The 17,917-nt window shown below is 44.8% G+C and overlaps 1 protein-coding gene across 5 annotated transcripts in view; it reads right to left on the bottom strand.

Moving 5' to 3' along the window:
• The window catches only part of NSUN3 (NOP2/Sun RNA methyltransferase 3), a 47,775-nt gene that overhangs the window by 14,946 nt on the left and 14,912 nt on the right, over window positions 1–17,917 (bottom strand). For 4 of the 5 annotated variants that reach the window (XM_075594035.1, XM_075594034.1, XM_075594036.1 and 1 more), the window contains exon 5: window positions 7,309–7,430. In XM_075594035.1, the coding sequence (XP_075450150.1) occupies window positions 7,309–7,430 (122 nt within the window). Of the gene's footprint in view, window positions 1–2,154; window positions 2,249–7,308; window positions 7,431–17,917 lie in introns of all 5 variants that reach the window. The other variant, XM_075594037.1, reaches the window with a different exon arrangement.

The raw sequence follows: 17,917 nt of genomic DNA, 5'->3' as shown, positions 1-17,917 counted from the left end.
GTCATTGAGTCGACCATGAACTCCTCTGTATACCAAAGTGTCCTAGAGTCAAATGTGAGGCCATATATATCAATTTCTTACTGTTGTTCATCTTTCCTTCCATGACAGTACACACAATGGGGTTCATGCCCCTCTTTCCTCCTTGGTAGGCCCACCTTTGCCAAATAATTTTAAAAAGCTCCTCCCACCAGAGATCCCAAGTCAATCGTTTAGCCAAGCTGCCGAGACTTTCCTCACACTCAATTACATCACAGAGCACAAATAGTGTCCTAAAAATAAATAACCATAACTCTTCAGGGTGGGAAAAGATTGTGTAATGTCATGGAAGGACTCAGAGAAAGATAAATAATGGAAAGAAATATATATTTTTCTCTATCATACACAATGACAGTACACATGATGGGATATACTAAAGCACTATCCATTAAGGGGAAGAGTCTGCAATGATGGCTTGTAAAACCTTTCTTCAAAACGCCTCAGAGGCTGATACTTTTAATTTATAATGCCTATCAATTGCCCTAGTAAAATGTCCCGTTAGCACTAAAGGACAATACAGGTGTTTAAGCTTATAAACCTTCTGGATGCATAGCTTGATCCATCTACCAATGGAAGAAATAGAGGAAGGACAGCTTCTTATGTTACCGGAAAAAAGTACCAGCAACTGGTCTGAACTCATATAAGGTTGAGATTCAACAACATAATGAGATATGGCTCTGACCACATCTAAGCAATGCAAGTGTTCATCTTTTTTTACCCTTAGGCCTTGGACAAAATGAAGGGACAATTATGTCCCCGTTCATGTGAAAGGCTGAGACTACTTTAGGGCAGAACGGAGGAACAGGCCACATCACTATTTTACCTTGATGAACCCTAAAAGAAAACTAAGATGAGGCCTGTCATTCCCCAATTCTTCTGGCCGAAGTAATTGCTGTAGGGAACAGTTTTAAGAGTAAGCCATTTATCAGAATGTTGTTTAAGTCCCAAGAATGAACTAGTGCCTGCCTGTTCACACCAGTTTCTAGCTGTTCCTCTATCTGTGTCATCCATATTTTCATGGGGAGTCATGCATGCCATGGATACCAAGGGTATAAAAGCTGTTACGATAGAGGAATATTGCTTTTTGAGTGCAGACTCTGTCTTTGTATCCATGGAATTCTGGAAGGAGCCAACCTCCAGGGGTACCGTCCACCTAGAAATTGTAGCTACAGCTGGATTCATCTTTTGAGGGATATCCCAGTAATTGGTATCCTGTTCCGAGAAGATACTGTACAGATTTTTTAGAATTAAGCCACGATTTGTGTATTAACCCCTTGAAAGCCATAGTAGCCATGAAGGCACAATGCTTTATGCATGCCTTCTTGGCAACTTTGCCTATAACTGTATAAAAGAGCAGAGCTCCATCACACCGTGCTGGATACAAGAAAGATAATAAATGTACTGTTACCAAAAAGAATTGATGAAAGAAAAGGGATTGTTTCAATACTAGTTCTAAAGGATACATTCCCCCCTTTTTACATCTTGGAGCCTTGAATATATTCTCAAATGCATGAATAAATACTCTGTATTCTGAGGGATTCAGATTTAATGATACCCTAATTTAATAGTTTTCAATGTTAAAAGAAAGTTGAAACAAGTCACTCCAGCTAAATGCCAAGTTAAATTACTTATAATTATTTGGTGAAGCAATACTGCCACCTTTGGTTCACAAGATTTAGTTTACACTGTTAATGAAATTACATTACATGGATGTTAACGTCACTTTTAGCAACTACATCTGGTGCATGTTTGTGTATATAAAGAACATATCTTATACTGTATGTGTATGCATCTGATGCAAGTACATGTATGGTACACATATGGTATTGGTGTGTATAGTACATGCAAGCTACATGGATCTGATCTGTGTGTCTGGTACATGTATAGTATTTGGATGCAAGTACAGTATATGGTGTGTGCATGGTGCATGTACTGTATGGTACACATATGATATATGTGTGTATGGTTCATGTAACCGATGTGTGGTGCATGTACAGTATTCTTGTGTATGGTGAATGTATCTGGTGTCTATGTATATTAAGTATATGCATGACGCCAATAGCTATTACGTGTGTATGTATCTGATGTACGGTACATGTATGAGGTAATATCAATTACCTAGAAGAGGAAAGTCACATCCAAGAATGCAAAGTGGCCGAGCGTCTGCAGTTGCCCGATTACGTTGCTAAGGAAAGGGTGTGATGTCAGGAGGCTGCCCAACGAAATCAGGGTAAGAATGGAAAAGAGGTGGTATGTTAGAAAGAATGGCAAGCAGTCGTCCAAAATAAACATATGTAACACTGCATCTACAAGAGCAGGCATCCCTGTGACCAACCATGAGGAGTCCCCAGTTAGGAGAATATTGACCACTGTTTCTATAGTATTTGCAGGGACATACAATGGATGCATGAATGTAATTGATTGCCAATATAGACGCAATGTTTCTGCAAAGGGCGACATTCCACTATTTACTGGCCATCATGGCTACAATAGTTTTTTTTAGTTTTAAAATGTTACAGAAAATGAAAGGTCAATATTTTCTTACTCTGTGGTAAGGTAAAATCGGCTTAGTCCAGCTGTGGAAGCTCTCCGGGGTAAGAAAAGTGGAAGAACAAAATTGTATTTTGAATGTTGCTGCTGAAGGTAAAACAATGCTCATTTGACAAATTATTTCTTGACAGTTTCAGCGAATTCCTGACACTGTAGAGCAGTGATTTCCAACCTTTTTTGTTTGGAGGAAACCATGAAGTATTTCGAAAAATCTCGGCAACCCCTATCTGGCTGACACCTATTACGTTAATTTCACACCTCACGAGCTCCCTCTATTTCCCACCCTCTACCCATGTATTTCTCTCCCCTCCGTCTCACGCTCTCCCCCACTCCCGCCTCACATGTATTTCTCCCCTGCGTCTCACTTACTCCCTCTTTTCCTCACTCACTTCCTCCCCCTCTCTCCACTCACTCGCCCCAACCGTCCGTCAATTACCCCACTCTCACTCAATCCCCGACAAAATATATACCAAAAAAAACACCCCCTAAATATATGTAACCCCACCCCAAAATACATAATAATATACCGGCCCCCGCCAATAAATATTAAAAATGCCCCCGCCAATATGTATTAGCGGGGGCCTATTTCATATTAAAAAGGCGCCCGCCGCCCCAATACATTTAAAAAAATCCCCACCACCCCAATACATTTTAAAAAGACCCCCACCGCAATACATTTTTAAAAGACCCCCACCCCCCAATACATATTTTCAAAAATCAGGCCGCACAGGTAAAATCATCATATCTCCCCCAGCACCCCTCATCATTCTCATATCTCCCCTGGGACTGCTCCGCGGAACCCCCTCACCATCATCTTCACATACCCACCCCACTGCATCTCACATCACTCCCCCCACCCCCTGGATCTCACATCTCCCTCCCCCCCATATGCCTACCTCAGGCGGCGACAAAGGCGGCAGGAAGAGGCAAGAGGCGGCAGCGAGCTAAGAGCAGGCAGGACTGCAAGCACGTGCTCGCTCTGCAGGCACTGGAAGTGGCACACTGCTAGAGAGCGCTCCTGCAGTCCTGAGAGCGAGCTCTGGGAGGGGGAGAGCCAGGGGGAAAGCCAGGAAAGCCATCGCGGGCCATACAGCGAGTGCGGGCGGCTAGGCGGAACCCCTGGGACTGTTCTGCGGAACACTGGTTGGGAATCACTGCTGTAGAGCCTCCGAGGGCCCCAACTGCTGGCCACACAAGCACACTCTCTCTCCCCCGTGCAGAGATGTTGTTGGTGTGGATTGTAGCCAGGGTTGCCACCTTCTACTGAAAGCTAACCCGGAGATAAACATTTTTAAAGTTAGCGCTTGCCTTCGGTGGCAGCGTTTCCCGACATCCTTCCGACATCTGCCACTGCAACTCCTGTCAATATGGCTGCGCGGCGTCAAATGGTGCCGTGTTGACATCACAATGGGACGCTACACGCAGCGTCAAATTACCATGACAACGGGCCGCCTTATGGCGCAACGTGACATTGTCATGGCAACATGGCGCCGTGTGACGTCACAGTGTCCCCTTGTCGCTTGCCGCTGTGACATCATGTAGCTTTTCTGTTGTCATGGCAATGTGGCACCATTTGATGCCGCACAGCCATATTGAAAGGAGTTGCAGGGGGAGATGCCGAGGATCTCGGAGGATGCTGGGAGACACCCCCGCCACCGCCACCCGGAGGTTTACAAGGTAAACTCGTAGCCCGGAAATACATGACCAAAACCCGTTGTCTCTGGGTCAAACCCAGAGTGGTGGCAACCCTGATTGTAGCTTCTTCCCGCTCCCTAAGCTGGCTAATGACTGTGCTAATCACTAGTTCCCAGTATAAAGAGAGGTGTGGGACAGTTTTCATCAGCACAGGTATTCAGAAACTGACTCGAGGGGGTGGGGAGAAGCTCCTATACATAATGTGGATAATGTGCGACCTTTTTGAGGCATATCATGTTATCAAGCACTGATATAATTATGCTTGCACTAAGGCATACTTTTGTAGTTTGAAAATGGTATAAAATATTATGATATAATGATATAAGTGATTGTAAATTTGACCCAGTTTTCCTAGAAATTCATAGCAAAATTACAAACAGGCGGCAAATTGGCAGATTTTAATATGTATCCTTCCTTAGGATCTGTGGAATAAGATGGGTATTGCATCTTTTACCCTTACTAATTTCACAGGAATATGGTTTATTATTATTTCCACAAACCTCAAGAGTGTTTTCTAATGATCCCTTCACTGCTGTAATGGCCAGCACTGTACCGCAAGAGCCAATGCAAAAGATGTGTAACCATTTTTACAGGCTGCTTGGGGTTAAGAATGGTAACAATGATGTATGTCTTCGTTTTCCCTGAGCTTCAGAGATTTGATTTTTCATGTCAAATACAGAGTGAGAGAATTATGAAGGAGGGCTGAGATTGTGATCGATTCCTTCTTAAGAAATGGATGACATGATGCATTACTTCAATAAGACACATATATTTGTGTGATAAATTACAGTATTTTCCATTTTGCTATCCTCCCTACTAGTTTTTTTTTTGCATCTTGTTTTTTTTGACAACATTCAAACCATGGTTGAACGGCACAAGTTTTAGCTATAGGGATCCACTGTTACCAAGATAATAACCGCCTTAGGTGTTTGTGTTTTCTCTCCAACCCGGGAAATTAAAAAGCTTCCAAATTGGCTTTGGCCCTATGGGCCAATAAGAAGATGCAAAGTCATCAGAGTTATGACATTGCAGTTTCCTATTAGATTACTCAGGCGGCCATCTTTGAATATCCAGGAAAACACTATCAACTAAAACGGATCTGGAGATTCCTGTTACCCAGGGATCCCCAGAGTTACATGGTAACAAAACTAATTCTGTAAAAATTGGAGATGATTGCTGCTTTAACCAATGTACATGGTTCCAGGGGATCTTTCACATCTTCACACTTAATTTTTAAGATCTAGTTAATGTTGCACAATGGATTGCAGATGAAGTTAATCCAATTCTTCTTCTTAAAGAACACCAACAAATTATTAAAGGAGTGAAAATGGAAGTAGCAATAATTTCTACAGAAGAAGTACATTTCATTATCATCATCTGAAAGGCATCAGAGGGGTCTAAAAAATAATTTCAGGAATGTAGGCCGCAAGCTTAAGGCAAGCACCTTCAAGGTAGTATTTTCAGAAATACTACCAGTGCCATGCTTAATGCATGGCTAAGAAAGGGACGTGGGAAGGAGGGGGTTGTGTTATTGGACCACTGGGAGTCCTTTCCTGAGTGGTGCTATCTTTCTAGTAGGGATGAATTGCACCTCAGTGAAGAGGGATCTTCTGTGCTATGGGGAGGATGTTAAAAAGGTTGGAGGAGATTTGAAACAAGGAAGGATAGGGGAAGGACAAGGAAGAGGTAATGGACTATTAGATTGGAATGGTCAAATAGCTATAGGTCATGTGGGAGGAAGGGGGAGTTTAGCAAGCAGGGAGGCATCCATATCAACTACAAATAATACGTCTAAAGACTAAAATTAATGTTAGGAGAAAGGCATGAACAGATAAGCCAACAATAGCACAGACTGGTAACACTGGTAACAAAAGTGCACGGTTGCTGATGCAAGAAGCCTGGCAGATACAATAGGCCCTATTGAATAGGGGAGCTTGAAATAATAGGCAGAAAGGAGCAATATGATGTCATAGGCATTACTGAAACATTGTGAGATGCAACTCATGACTGGGAAGTTAATGTTTAGGGTTATTCCCTTTTTTCTGAGGTATCGAGCAAATAGAAGAGGTTGTGAAGAATGTTTATGTGCTATACCATAGCTATAACCTATTATAAGGGAAGATGTTTATGAAGGAATTGATGAAAATGTAAAGACTTTGTGGATTTTGCAGAATAAGTAAAAAAACTAATTTTTTAGGAATAAACTATAAACCAAATACTGTATATATGAGATTGAGGAACTCAAAATACTTCTACAAATGACTCTTTTGGGAATTAATGTCATATCGATCTATAACAAGCACACACCATTATTATTATTTGATTTTCTGTCACCGTAAATGGTTCCTTTTATTTGTTTTGATTTTGTTCTATAATGAGCATTTTGTTATTTCCTTACCATTTTATTGCCATTTCCTTAAATGTTAAACTTTATTTTCTAAACTAAAAACAAAAAGTTCCAAAAAAAATGTGACGTGAACTAGACCTGCAGAAGGCAAGGTGCAGGCACTCGGTCTTCAATATAACAAGTTTATTTCAGCAAAATAAATCCAACATTTCGACTGCAAATGCAGTCTTTGTGCAAAAGGTTAGAGCTCTCACCTTGACAAAGACTGCATTTGCAGTTGAAACGTTGGATTTATTTTGCTGAAAAAAACTTGTTATATTGAAGACCGAGTGCCTGGACCTTGCCTTCTACATGTGAACCCCTGGGGACGTTGCAGGACTGTCCCTTTTTGTCCGTGGGCACCGGCCGGTGATATCTTATTTAAACAGAGTTTTTTGTGTGCCAGACTACCTCCTACTATTGACTGTGAACTAGACCTGCCCCAGTCACTCTGAGTGAGGTGTAACCTAAACACTTTTGGTTTAATTTCCGGACCATTTTGCACAAGAATAGTTAAGTTATCAAAACAGTAATTTATTATACAATGGAGAATGCGGAAAAGTTAAAAGACTAAAGCAATATCTGCCTGAGCTCACACACTGTTGTACAAGAAAGATCACGCCTTGTGTCTTAATATGTACCTGAGTAACCCTATTTGTATAATAGGGAGCATCTTTCTCTGAGAAATTCTTGCTGCCGCCTTGTGGACATCAGAAGAAAACAGCCAACTCCTGTCATTGGAACAAGGGGCGTCTACCAATACCTGAAGATTGAAATAAAGCAAAAGAACCACTTAATCATGTAATCAACTTTCTTACATTAATGTAATCACCAGTAAAGCAAAAGTCTTGTTTGGAAATCATTACATTTTTCTTTGCAATAGAGGTCTTGAAAACAATGCACGTCAATAATGACCAATTAGTAGACAGGGACTAAACACTGTGCTTGTGAATTATAGGGCATGCTTAATATGCAGTGACATCATAGAAAAGGATACAATGACCTCACAGAAAAGAGAGATAAGAAGGTAAATCCCCTCCCAAAAAGTTTCAGCCTGAGCCGAAATATCATTCACAAACTAACTTTAAACAGTTACTTAAAAATATTTAAATGTCACTTTATTTTTTTTTTAAATGGAAATCCCCAAATGAAACGTCATGAACATGTTAGTTCACCGTTAGTGGTCCTAATGTGACTGTACCTTTATCCTCCAGTGTCCTTGTACTGTCCTGCTACGGCATGAGACCTTCTATTGTTCCAAGTCCATAATTCACCAAGGGGTGCTAAACTTTAGCCTGTCTTACCTCCCCATTCATTTGAAAGGGCACATTTTAGTGAATATGGGCCTAAGAGCATATTCTGTTCAGAACAGCAGGAAGGGGTGAGGGGGAGAATTCAGGTGCATGTAATCGCACATTGCCCTGGAGTCAAAATGTTTGTACAGTTGTTTGCCTTTGCTTGTTCACGTTTTTTTTTCATAAGTAATACATTTGTCTAAGTTTTTGAACAGTTTTGGTACTGTAAGAGTTAAAGCAGTAACTGATTTAAATACACGATACATACGTTAGTGAGAGTAATAAAACAATTTTCATGGAAGCTATTTCAAAAAGCCATTATGGATCTGTGTGAAATAGTATAAAACATGTAACCTTCCCTTGTACGTCTATACTAACGTGCAACTCTATCTACGGATTGGGTTCTCCAGTTTCTAAAAGTCTAGGAAATTCTATTTTGTATTGGATTATGTGATACTCAACTACAGTAATCGTGGTATACTATGAAATATCATTTTAAGCAGCATTCAACGCTGCTCATTTTATTTTTTAAATGACTTTATTACGTTGGGGTGTGGAGAGAAACATCCCTGAATTAGTCCTGATTGGACAAAACGCATGTCAGGTCATTGTGACGTCACCTGTTGCGACATAGTGAGCGTGACCAGCTCACAGTCAGGGGCAGTGTGAAGATTTCTTCAACGTCTGGCATTAGCTACAGATTGGGACCAATGGAAGGCATTAACCACGCTGGTTCTGATTGATGCTATTTTAATTTGGCACCTCACAATATCTACCCTCTTGTAGATATTAAAATATTCTCATCTGTTTTTTAACACTATCTACTGCTTACAGACATTTTTCTCCCTTATGGTTCTCACAACCAATACCAGGAGCCAGTTTGGTCCACATAAGTTCTGAAGGGCCTTATTTTGTACAATTTAGCCCGTTAGATTTTATATTTGAGCACTTTACACAGCGTCCAGCAACCGAGGTAGCCCCCATCACAGTATTAGAGCAGAGATCGCCTCCAGTAGAGATATTTATATATCTCTTTTTAAACTAATTTGTTGTTTCCTGCACCATTTTAGATACATATCTATTAAATGTTAAGTTTTATTTTAGATGCTCTATTGGGATCTTTTTTATATAGCATGATTTTATTATGTTACCTTAACCATGGTGTCCCTGTTTCCCCTGGTACAGGTAAGATATATGGAGCGCACTTTCCCCCACCCTATGGGAGATATGGTGTTACCTGCGGCTTGCTGGAGGCCTGAACCTCCGCTGCTGGGAGCCTGGGGTGTACCTGATCCTTCTGGTGACAGCGCCGCCACCTGTGCGGGATCCTAACTAGGTTGGTAACCCCATCACAGGACCCAATGCAATAATACACACACTGATAAAGATAACAGTGTACTGCATGCATATGAAAAAAAATAACAATACAACACCCACACCAAATAGGCCACTGTGACGGTGAGGTGGTAACCAGGCCATACATAACGTTATTATGCCAAGCGGGTTACCTCTGAACCTTGTTTCAGGTTTTAGAATGTCAGCTCTTCAACCTGTGTATTGTACCTGCAATGAATGTATTGTATGACAATAAAGAATTTGTGTGTCTTTTGCCTTTCCAGGTGTGCTAACCAGTGGAGATTCTCAGGTTATGAGTTTCAGGGTGGACTTAGCGGTAAAAGTGTTGTCAGATTAAGTCTATGTAGACAGGGTCCAGAGTTACTGGCAACCCCAAAATTGTTTCCGGGAGCCGAGTCAGATTCCCGGGTACATGTAGACACTGACCTCCAGACAAAGTCCTCCCTGGAAAGCAGTTACGCGGCTCACCGCTGGGATGCCCTGCTTCAGCACAGACCAGAAAGGGGAATAGGGATACGTGTATCCCAGGTATGGGCAGGTGTCCCTGGTTATGGGGGAGTTCCCCGTAGTATATGTCCCAACACCCGGTATAGGGGTTCGGGGTGTCTCCAACCATGTATAAGGTTGCGAAAGTAAAATTATTTCTAAGTCCAGCTTCGGAACAATAGAAGCAACTCTGAAAATTAACCTAAGCATTATTTGAAGCCACTTTTTAGTAAACTTCTTATAGGAAGGTCTAGGAGCTCTCAAAATGAACGTGCCCATCTTTTCAGTAGATCCTAGGGGACTTTTTGTAAGATTTGGAATTTTGTAAGATTTGGAATTTTGTAAGATTTTTTATTAACATGGTGTATAATAGCATATATGTTTATGCACTGTATATGAACTGGGGAATTTCCAAATCCTTGGTTCCAAGAGACCAGATGGCCACCAATCTTGGTGCCACTGTGTCTGGTCGAGTCGAGGATTTGAAAGTCTCAGAGATGCCAAGGTGTTAGGGCGGGCAGAGAACCAGAGTTACACTCAAGTACCCACGTCCTGACATGAATAAGGGTTACCCGGCAACCATTTGCCCACTCCCAGACTCTGAGGAGCCTGGCTCAGCAGGGGGTTCAATATGCTAAGCGGCTGAGGTGCCAGGTTGGCGCATGCCCCTTGGCAGAATTTAAATCAGTGCCTGCCCACCCGCCTTAAGAGTACCGTCAAATCTGTGATAGACTGGTAGAAATGTTCGCACGCGCGCTGGTTGGCTGTAGCGTTTTGTGAGTGGGATTGAAATCCTATAAGAACCCTAGCAGCCAATCAGGTCGTCAGATTCTAAGCGCCAAGACAGCAGTGGCAGATTTTAACTGACCAAAAGATGCTCTCTGAGAAATAGACGCGAATATATATATATATATATATACATACAGTGTTCGACAAACCTATACATTTGCATGCCCCGGGCGAGTGGATTTAACATCGTGGCGAGCTAGTATTTGTCAGGAATCGGCGTTCTCCTCGCTTCCCACACAAAGCACTCCCTCTCCGTAGGGAGCCCCTGCACACACAAAACAATCCTGCCTTACCGGCCTCCACGGCTCCTCGCCCCTGCCACCGTCGCGGGATCACTCCCCTCGGCGATTCCTCTACTCAGCGCCGGGCGCGTCCACGCCCTCCTACACGCACGGCTGCCTCAGACGTTATGTGCATGCATTCTCAGCTTACAGAGCACACGCCTAACAGAGCACTTTTAACCTCTGCTTCTGCAGTGAGGCGTCGCCCCCAAGCATCACACAGTTCAATGCAAAGCAATGATTACACTCAGCTGGGCTGTAACACCTCTCTCCTATCAGGGAGGACTCCTTGCAGTCCTCCAGGCCTGCCCCCTTTCCCATTGGCCTGCCCAGCTTTATTATGCCTGTGCTTCCCATCACTCGTCGCTCGACATAGTTCTGTATGGAAGCATTTGACTATTCTCTCAGTGACTCCTCAGGTATTGACGCGGATTGGACGACTACCCCCTCTGGCTCTCGACATTGGCTCTACTTGGACTTCGTGACTTCTGGCATCCCTGATCTTGGCAACGGTAATAACCACTCCTTCTCTACTACCGGTACCGGCAAGTATTGTCTTCACTACTATACCTGGCCTGGCAACAATAACACCACACTCCGGACACGCTCCCTTTGCTGCGGGTGCGTGTATCCCTACGTCCCACCTCAGCACAGGGGACGGGTCTGGTCTGCGGGCAGCACCGGCGTAACATTATGTCGAGCCCACAAGACGCAGACCAGACCGAACTACAGCAGTTTCTCTCTAATCTGCTTCAGCAAAACCAGGCCATGGCGGATCAAATTGTGGCACTTATACGCCAGGTCGCAGTACTCTCAGACAGGGTACCGACCTCGACCCCGCCAGATGTAAGCCCCCACTCCGCAAGCGCAGTTAGCAGCTCAGATGTAAGGATTCCTCCTCCCAAGCCTTATGCAGGTGAACCGCAAGATTGTAGGGGTTTCCTAAACCAGTGTGAGGTGCAGTTTGAAATGGCCCCCCATCTCTACAATACTGATCGCAAGAAAGTAGCCTACATTTATAACCTCCTCACTGGCAGCGCCCTGGCTTGGGCTTCCCCGGTTTGGGAGCAACGTTCTGACATTACCCAAGATTACCCAGCATTTAAGGCCGAGTTTCAACGGGTATTCGATTCCCCCGCTCGTCGGGAGATGGCATCTGTTTCTCTCCTCCAGATCACGCAGGGACGGTGAACGGTGACACAGTATGCTGTGGAATTCCGGACTCTAGCAGCCGAGACTAACTGGGGACAAGAGGCTCTCGTCTCCGTATTCTGGCAAGGCCTGGCAGATCCCATCAAGGACGAACTCTCTCGCCAATCCAGGCCGGATCAACTGGAGGTCCTGATTGATTTGGCCGACCGAGTGGATCAACGCATCCAGGTACGCCGCTCAGAGCGTCAGCGCGCTCGCTTTCATAACTTTCAAGTTCCGTTCTCCAGTACTCTCAGCAGCCCTCCAGTGCTACCACACCTCTTCGTCCTGCACTGGAGTTGCCAGAGCCAATGCAATTGGGGGTACAACGCATCCGCACACCGATACGGCAGTTCCGCCACGTCGGGGGATTGTGTTTCTACTGCGGATCCATGGAACATCGGGTTCGGGAGTGTCCATTGTGTCCGGGAAACGGGAACACCCAGTGAGTACAGAGGGGCTCTCTGTGGGTGTAATTTCTCCACGTCCCCTTCTTAAAGGTGAACTCCCTAAGAAACTTACATTTCCAGTCTTCCTTTCAGGCGATAAGTTCAAGACTTCTACCGCCGCTTTCATTGACTCAGGAGCTGGAGGAAACTTCGTGGATCTAGAATTTGCCAGGGTTAACCGCATACCACTAGTGAGGAAGAAGGTTCCCATCGCACTCGTCGGTATCGATGTACGTCCTCTTACCCCGGCCCACATCTCCTTAGAGACGGCTCCCTTGCTTCTGTCTTCACATCTACACAAGGAGACCTTAGTTCTCGATGCCATTCATGCTCCTGGGATACCCATCACCCATGGTCATCCGAGGCCATCTCCGCCTTCGAGACACTCAAGAAAGCCTTTATATCCGCACCTATTCTCCGTCATCCCGACATTGAACTTCCCTTCGTCCTGGAGGTCGACGCTTCTGATTGCGGCGCTGGTGCCGTTCTGTCTCAGAGACCCACGTCCCAAGATAAGTTACATCCCTGTGCATATTTTTCCAAGAAATTCTCGTCTGCCGAGAGGAACTATGACGTGGGTAACAGGGAACTTCTGGCTGTGAAGATGGCTCTTCAAGAGTGGAGACACCTGCTGGAGGGGTCGAAAGAGCCGTTTACTATTCTCACGGACCACAAGAACTTTCTTTACATAGAGAACGCTCGACACCTTGGTCCACGACAGGCTCGTTGGGCTCTTTTTTTTTTCTCGATTCGATTTTCACCTATCCTATATCCCCGGGACCAAGAACGTAAAGGCAGACGCACTCTCCCGAATACATTCTTCTGAAGAGAGGCCAGAGGAATCGTTGGAGATTATCCTTCCACATGAGGATTCTCGCCACGTCTACTTTCAAGAATCTTGACAAGATTTTGCACTCCCAGAGACGCATTCCCAAGGACTTGGTCGTTCCCGACAACAAACTCTTTGTACCATCCAAATTTGTTCCAGAGGTCCTGTCTTGGGGTCACTCCTCTAAATCTGCAGGTCATCCAGGTTTTAAGAAGACTACTGATCTCATTCGTCGGAATTTCTGGTGGCCAAGGATGTTTCAAGATATTCTGGAGTTTACCCGCGCATGTCCCACGTGTGCTCAAAGCAAGACTCTCTGTCAAAAGCCTCAGGGTTTTCTGTTACCCCTTCCAGTTCCCGACCGCCCCTGGTCCCACATTTCTATGGACTTCATCGTGGAGTTGCCCAGGTCCAGAGGAATGAACACTATCTTGGTGGTCGTGGACAGGTTCTCGAAGATGTCCCATTTCATTCCACTTAAAGGATTACCCACCTCCCCCGCCCTTGCTGATATCTTTACGGAGCAGATTTTCCGGATTCATGGGATCCCTTCGTCCATTGTTTCTGACAGAGGTTCTCAGTTCGTATCCAAATTTTGGAGAGCTTTCACGAAGAGATTGGGCATCTCTTCTTCCTTCTCTTCCGCCTATCATCCTCAGTCCAATGGACAAACGGAGAGAATCAATCAATCCCTGGAGAAGTACCTGAGATGTTTTATATCCGATTTCCAGGATGATTGGGCTCAACTCCTCTCTTGGGCAGAATATGCCGTCAATTCTGCAAAAAACGAGTCTACCCGGGAGTCTCCCTTCTTTATAAATTATGGTTTCCACCCTCCCTGTCTTCCCATCCCCAACATTCCTTTTGGAGTACCAGCCGTAGATGAACGCATTTCTTCCCTCCAAACCACATGGTCCAGGATTCAGTCTACCCTTCTCAACTCCTCCCGCAGATCGAAACTACAGGCCGATCGTCGTCGTCGTTCGGCGCCCAGTTACAAACCAGGGAATTTGGTATGGCTCTCCTCTAGGAATATCCACCTCAAGGTACCATCTCCTAAACTGGCACCTAAGTTCCTGGGTCCCTTCCCTATTTGTGAACAAATCAATCCTGTGGCATTCCGGCTCCAACTACCACCCAGTATGAAGATTCCCAATGTCTTCCATGTGTCCCTCTTAAAACCATTTATCTCCAGTCAATTTTTTCCGGATCAGACTCGTAAACCGGATCCCATTACTGTACAAAAAAACGAGGAATACGAAGTTCACTCTCTTTTGGATTCTCGCCTATCCAGGGGTCAGCTTCAGTTCTTGGTGCAGTGGAAGGGCTTTGGCCCTGAAGAGAGATCCTGGGTACCTTCAAAGGACATTCATGCCCCGGCCCTACTTAAGTCCTTCAGGAAAAAGTTTCCAGAGAAACCGTTCTTGGACCGTCCTGAGGCCGTTCCTGAAGAGGGGGGTACTGTCAGGAATCGGCGTTCTCCTCGCTTCCCACACAAAGCACTCCCTCTCCGCAGGGAGCCCCTGCACACACAAAACAATCCTGCCTTACCGGCCTCCACGGCTCCTCGCCCCTGCCGCCGTCGCGGGATCACTCCCCTCGGCGATTCCTCTACTCAGCGCCGGGCGCGTCCACGCCCTCCTACATGCACGCCTGCCTCAGACGTTATGTGCATGCATTCTCAGCTTACAGAGCACACACCTAACAGAGCACTTTTAACCTCTGCTTCTGCAGTGAGGCGTCGCCCCCAAGCATCACACAGTTCAATGCAAAGCAATGATTACACTCAGCTGGGCTGTAACACCCCTCTCCTATCAGGGAGGACTCCTTGCAGTCCTCCAGGCCTGCCCCCTTTTCCCATTGGCCTGCCCAGCTTTATTATGCCTGTGCTTCCCATCACTCGTTGCTCGACATAGTTCTGTATGGAAGCATTTGACTATTCTCTCAGTGACTCCTCAGGTATTGACGCGGATTGGACGACTACCCCCTCTGGCTCTCGACTTTGGCTCTACTTGGACTTCGTGACTTCTGGCATCCCTGATCTTGGCAACGGCAATAACCACTCCTTCTCTACTACCGGTACCGGCAAGTATTGTCTTCACTACTATACCTGACCTGGCAACAATAACACCACACTCCTGACACGCTCCCTTTGCTGCGGGTGCGTGTATCCCTACGTCCCAACTCAGCACAGGGGACGGGTCTGGTCTGCGGGCAGCACCGGTGTAACAGTATTGGCCCAAGCAGCACACGTGTGGTACTAGGTGGCGAGTAGATTTTTTTGTTCGGCGAGTAGATTTTTTGGTGATTTATCGACCACTATATATATATATATATATAGAGAAGAAATGACCTAGGCGCAAATAAGCCAGGAAAGAAACAAAGAGAAAAATATCATAGGGCAGTATGTCTGTTACTTTCAGAGTTAAGGTGGTAAGGTATACACTTACACTTAATCAGCCAAATAAAAGCCTTTAATCCACCACTGGGATTCAGGAACACTGCTGCTGGGATTTCTTTGCTGTTTGCATGGATCTCAGACTCTCCACGACTGCTGCTTGCTTCAGGGGTCACCTTTTCATCTGTAGCTGCGTGTCTCCTTAGCATGGGATATAGCTCACCAGGGAGGGGGGGGGGGGGGGAAGGGGAAGAGGGACAATGGAACAAAAATAGTATAAAACCTTTTATTGTAAAAACTATCTAAAAAATAACAAACAGTATCTCACTCACATGGTGTGAAATAATTTCAAGCAGTTGAGAGTTTGAATTGAGTCTCTCACACTCGTAGAGTAAGCTGTCCGGTCCACTGCACTGCTGCTAGCCTGGTTTACTTCCGCGTCACGTGCTCCGGCTCCAATTCTCGCGAGACTTCGACCTCCAATGACGTCACAGCGCTATCTCCACTCCGTTCTGCAGCGCGTCTCACTCTGCTCGGTTTGCAATGCCTGCAATGACTGCAGGGTCTGCCCTACGCGTTTCTCCTCTAGGGCTTCCTCAGGGGCATAATTTATAATTATATAATATTTATATATATATATATATATATATAAACAGTGTTCGATAAACCTATACATTTGCACGCCCCGGGCGAGTGGATTTAACATCGTGACGAGCTCCTATTGGCCCAAGCAGCACACGTGTGGTACTAGGTGGCGAGTAAATTTTTTTTGTTCGGCGAGTAGATTTTTTGGTGATTTGTCGACCACTATATATATATATATATATATTATGTGACAAACGCCCCTCTTTTGTAGCGCTGACGTCTGTCTGGGTTCTTCCCGACACAGTCTTCTAGAGTTATTTATACAACAAACAGGAACATGCAAAGTATTACGTTGCTTAACTCAGGCTTCTGCCTGCTTTATTTTCATCCAAGTAAGGTACTGCAGCTTTAACATGTGTAGGCAGGAGGTACTCAGACATTTAACCTTCAGCGGTTTACTCATATCAGTGTTATAGCATTTCACACAGTGTCACTTTTAAGAAATAAAAACCAAATCATATAAAGAAATCCTATCCCTTTCAGGGAACTAACTACACATCAGAATCAGCCTCTAACTGCGAACTAACTGGGCCAACTAACCTGGTTCCCCAGCTTAAAACAATGCCTTCTCATTTAGGGTCACTAGATACAGCACAGTCTTTTAGCAACAGCAATAAACATTTGTTTTGTCTTATCTGTTCGTGGTGGGAACACGGTCCCAAGTGTCCAGGCAAATCCTCTGGTACTGTGATACTTGGAGGGGCCGTCCACCCAGAACTGGATTCCGGGGAGCAGCGATACCCCCAGCCTCCAGGCTCTAAGGAGAGAGACTGAAATGCAAAGCACTCTGCTCTAAATACCTGTGCAAGTGATTAGAAGAGCAGGTGAGGGAGAACTAGACCCATTGTAATCTGTGGTCTGGATTTTCCATCCAGCAGTCTGGGTTAATGTGAAGCTGTGGAATGGATCATTTTTAACTATTCCTGCACTTTCTGACCTAAAACGGGTCAGAAAGCTGCCTAACCTCTTTGGACTATGTCACAATATATATATATATATATATATATATATATATATATATATATATATATATATATATATATATATATATAAAAAAGCTGTGTGTGCTGTGCACGCACATAGTAAGTGAAACTTCTTTGACTTTTGTCACAGAAATTGACTTATAACGCGCGTGCTCGGCACACGTGTCAGTCAGTGTATGTGTCAGTCAGTGTGTGTATGTGTGTCAATCAGAGAGTATGTATGTGTGTTTGTTTGTGTGTGTGTCGGTCACTGTGTGCATGTGTGTCAGTCAGTGTGTGTGTGTGTGTCAGTGTGTCAGTCAGTGTGTGTGTTCGTCAATGTGTGTGTGTGTGTGTCAGTCAATATGTGTGTGTGTGTGTGCGTGTGTGTGTCAGTGTATGTCTCTCTCTCTGTGTTGTGTGAATGTCTCTCTGTGTCGGTCAGTGTGCGTATGTGTCAGTCAGTGTGCGTGCGTGTGTCAGTCAGTGTGCGTGCGTGTGTGTGTCAGTCAGTGTGCGTGCGTATATGTGTCAGTCAGTGTGCGTGCGTATGTGTGTCAGTGTACGTG

Source organism: Ascaphus truei, chromosome 3, assembly GCF_040206685.1.
Source record: "Ascaphus truei isolate aAscTru1 chromosome 3, aAscTru1.hap1, whole genome shotgun sequence".
Classification (NCBI taxonomy): Eukaryota; Metazoa; Chordata; class Amphibia; order Anura; family Ascaphidae; genus Ascaphus; species Ascaphus truei.
The sequence above is the reverse complement of the archived record's forward strand: the minus strand, read 5'-3'. Positions and strand labels throughout refer to the sequence as shown.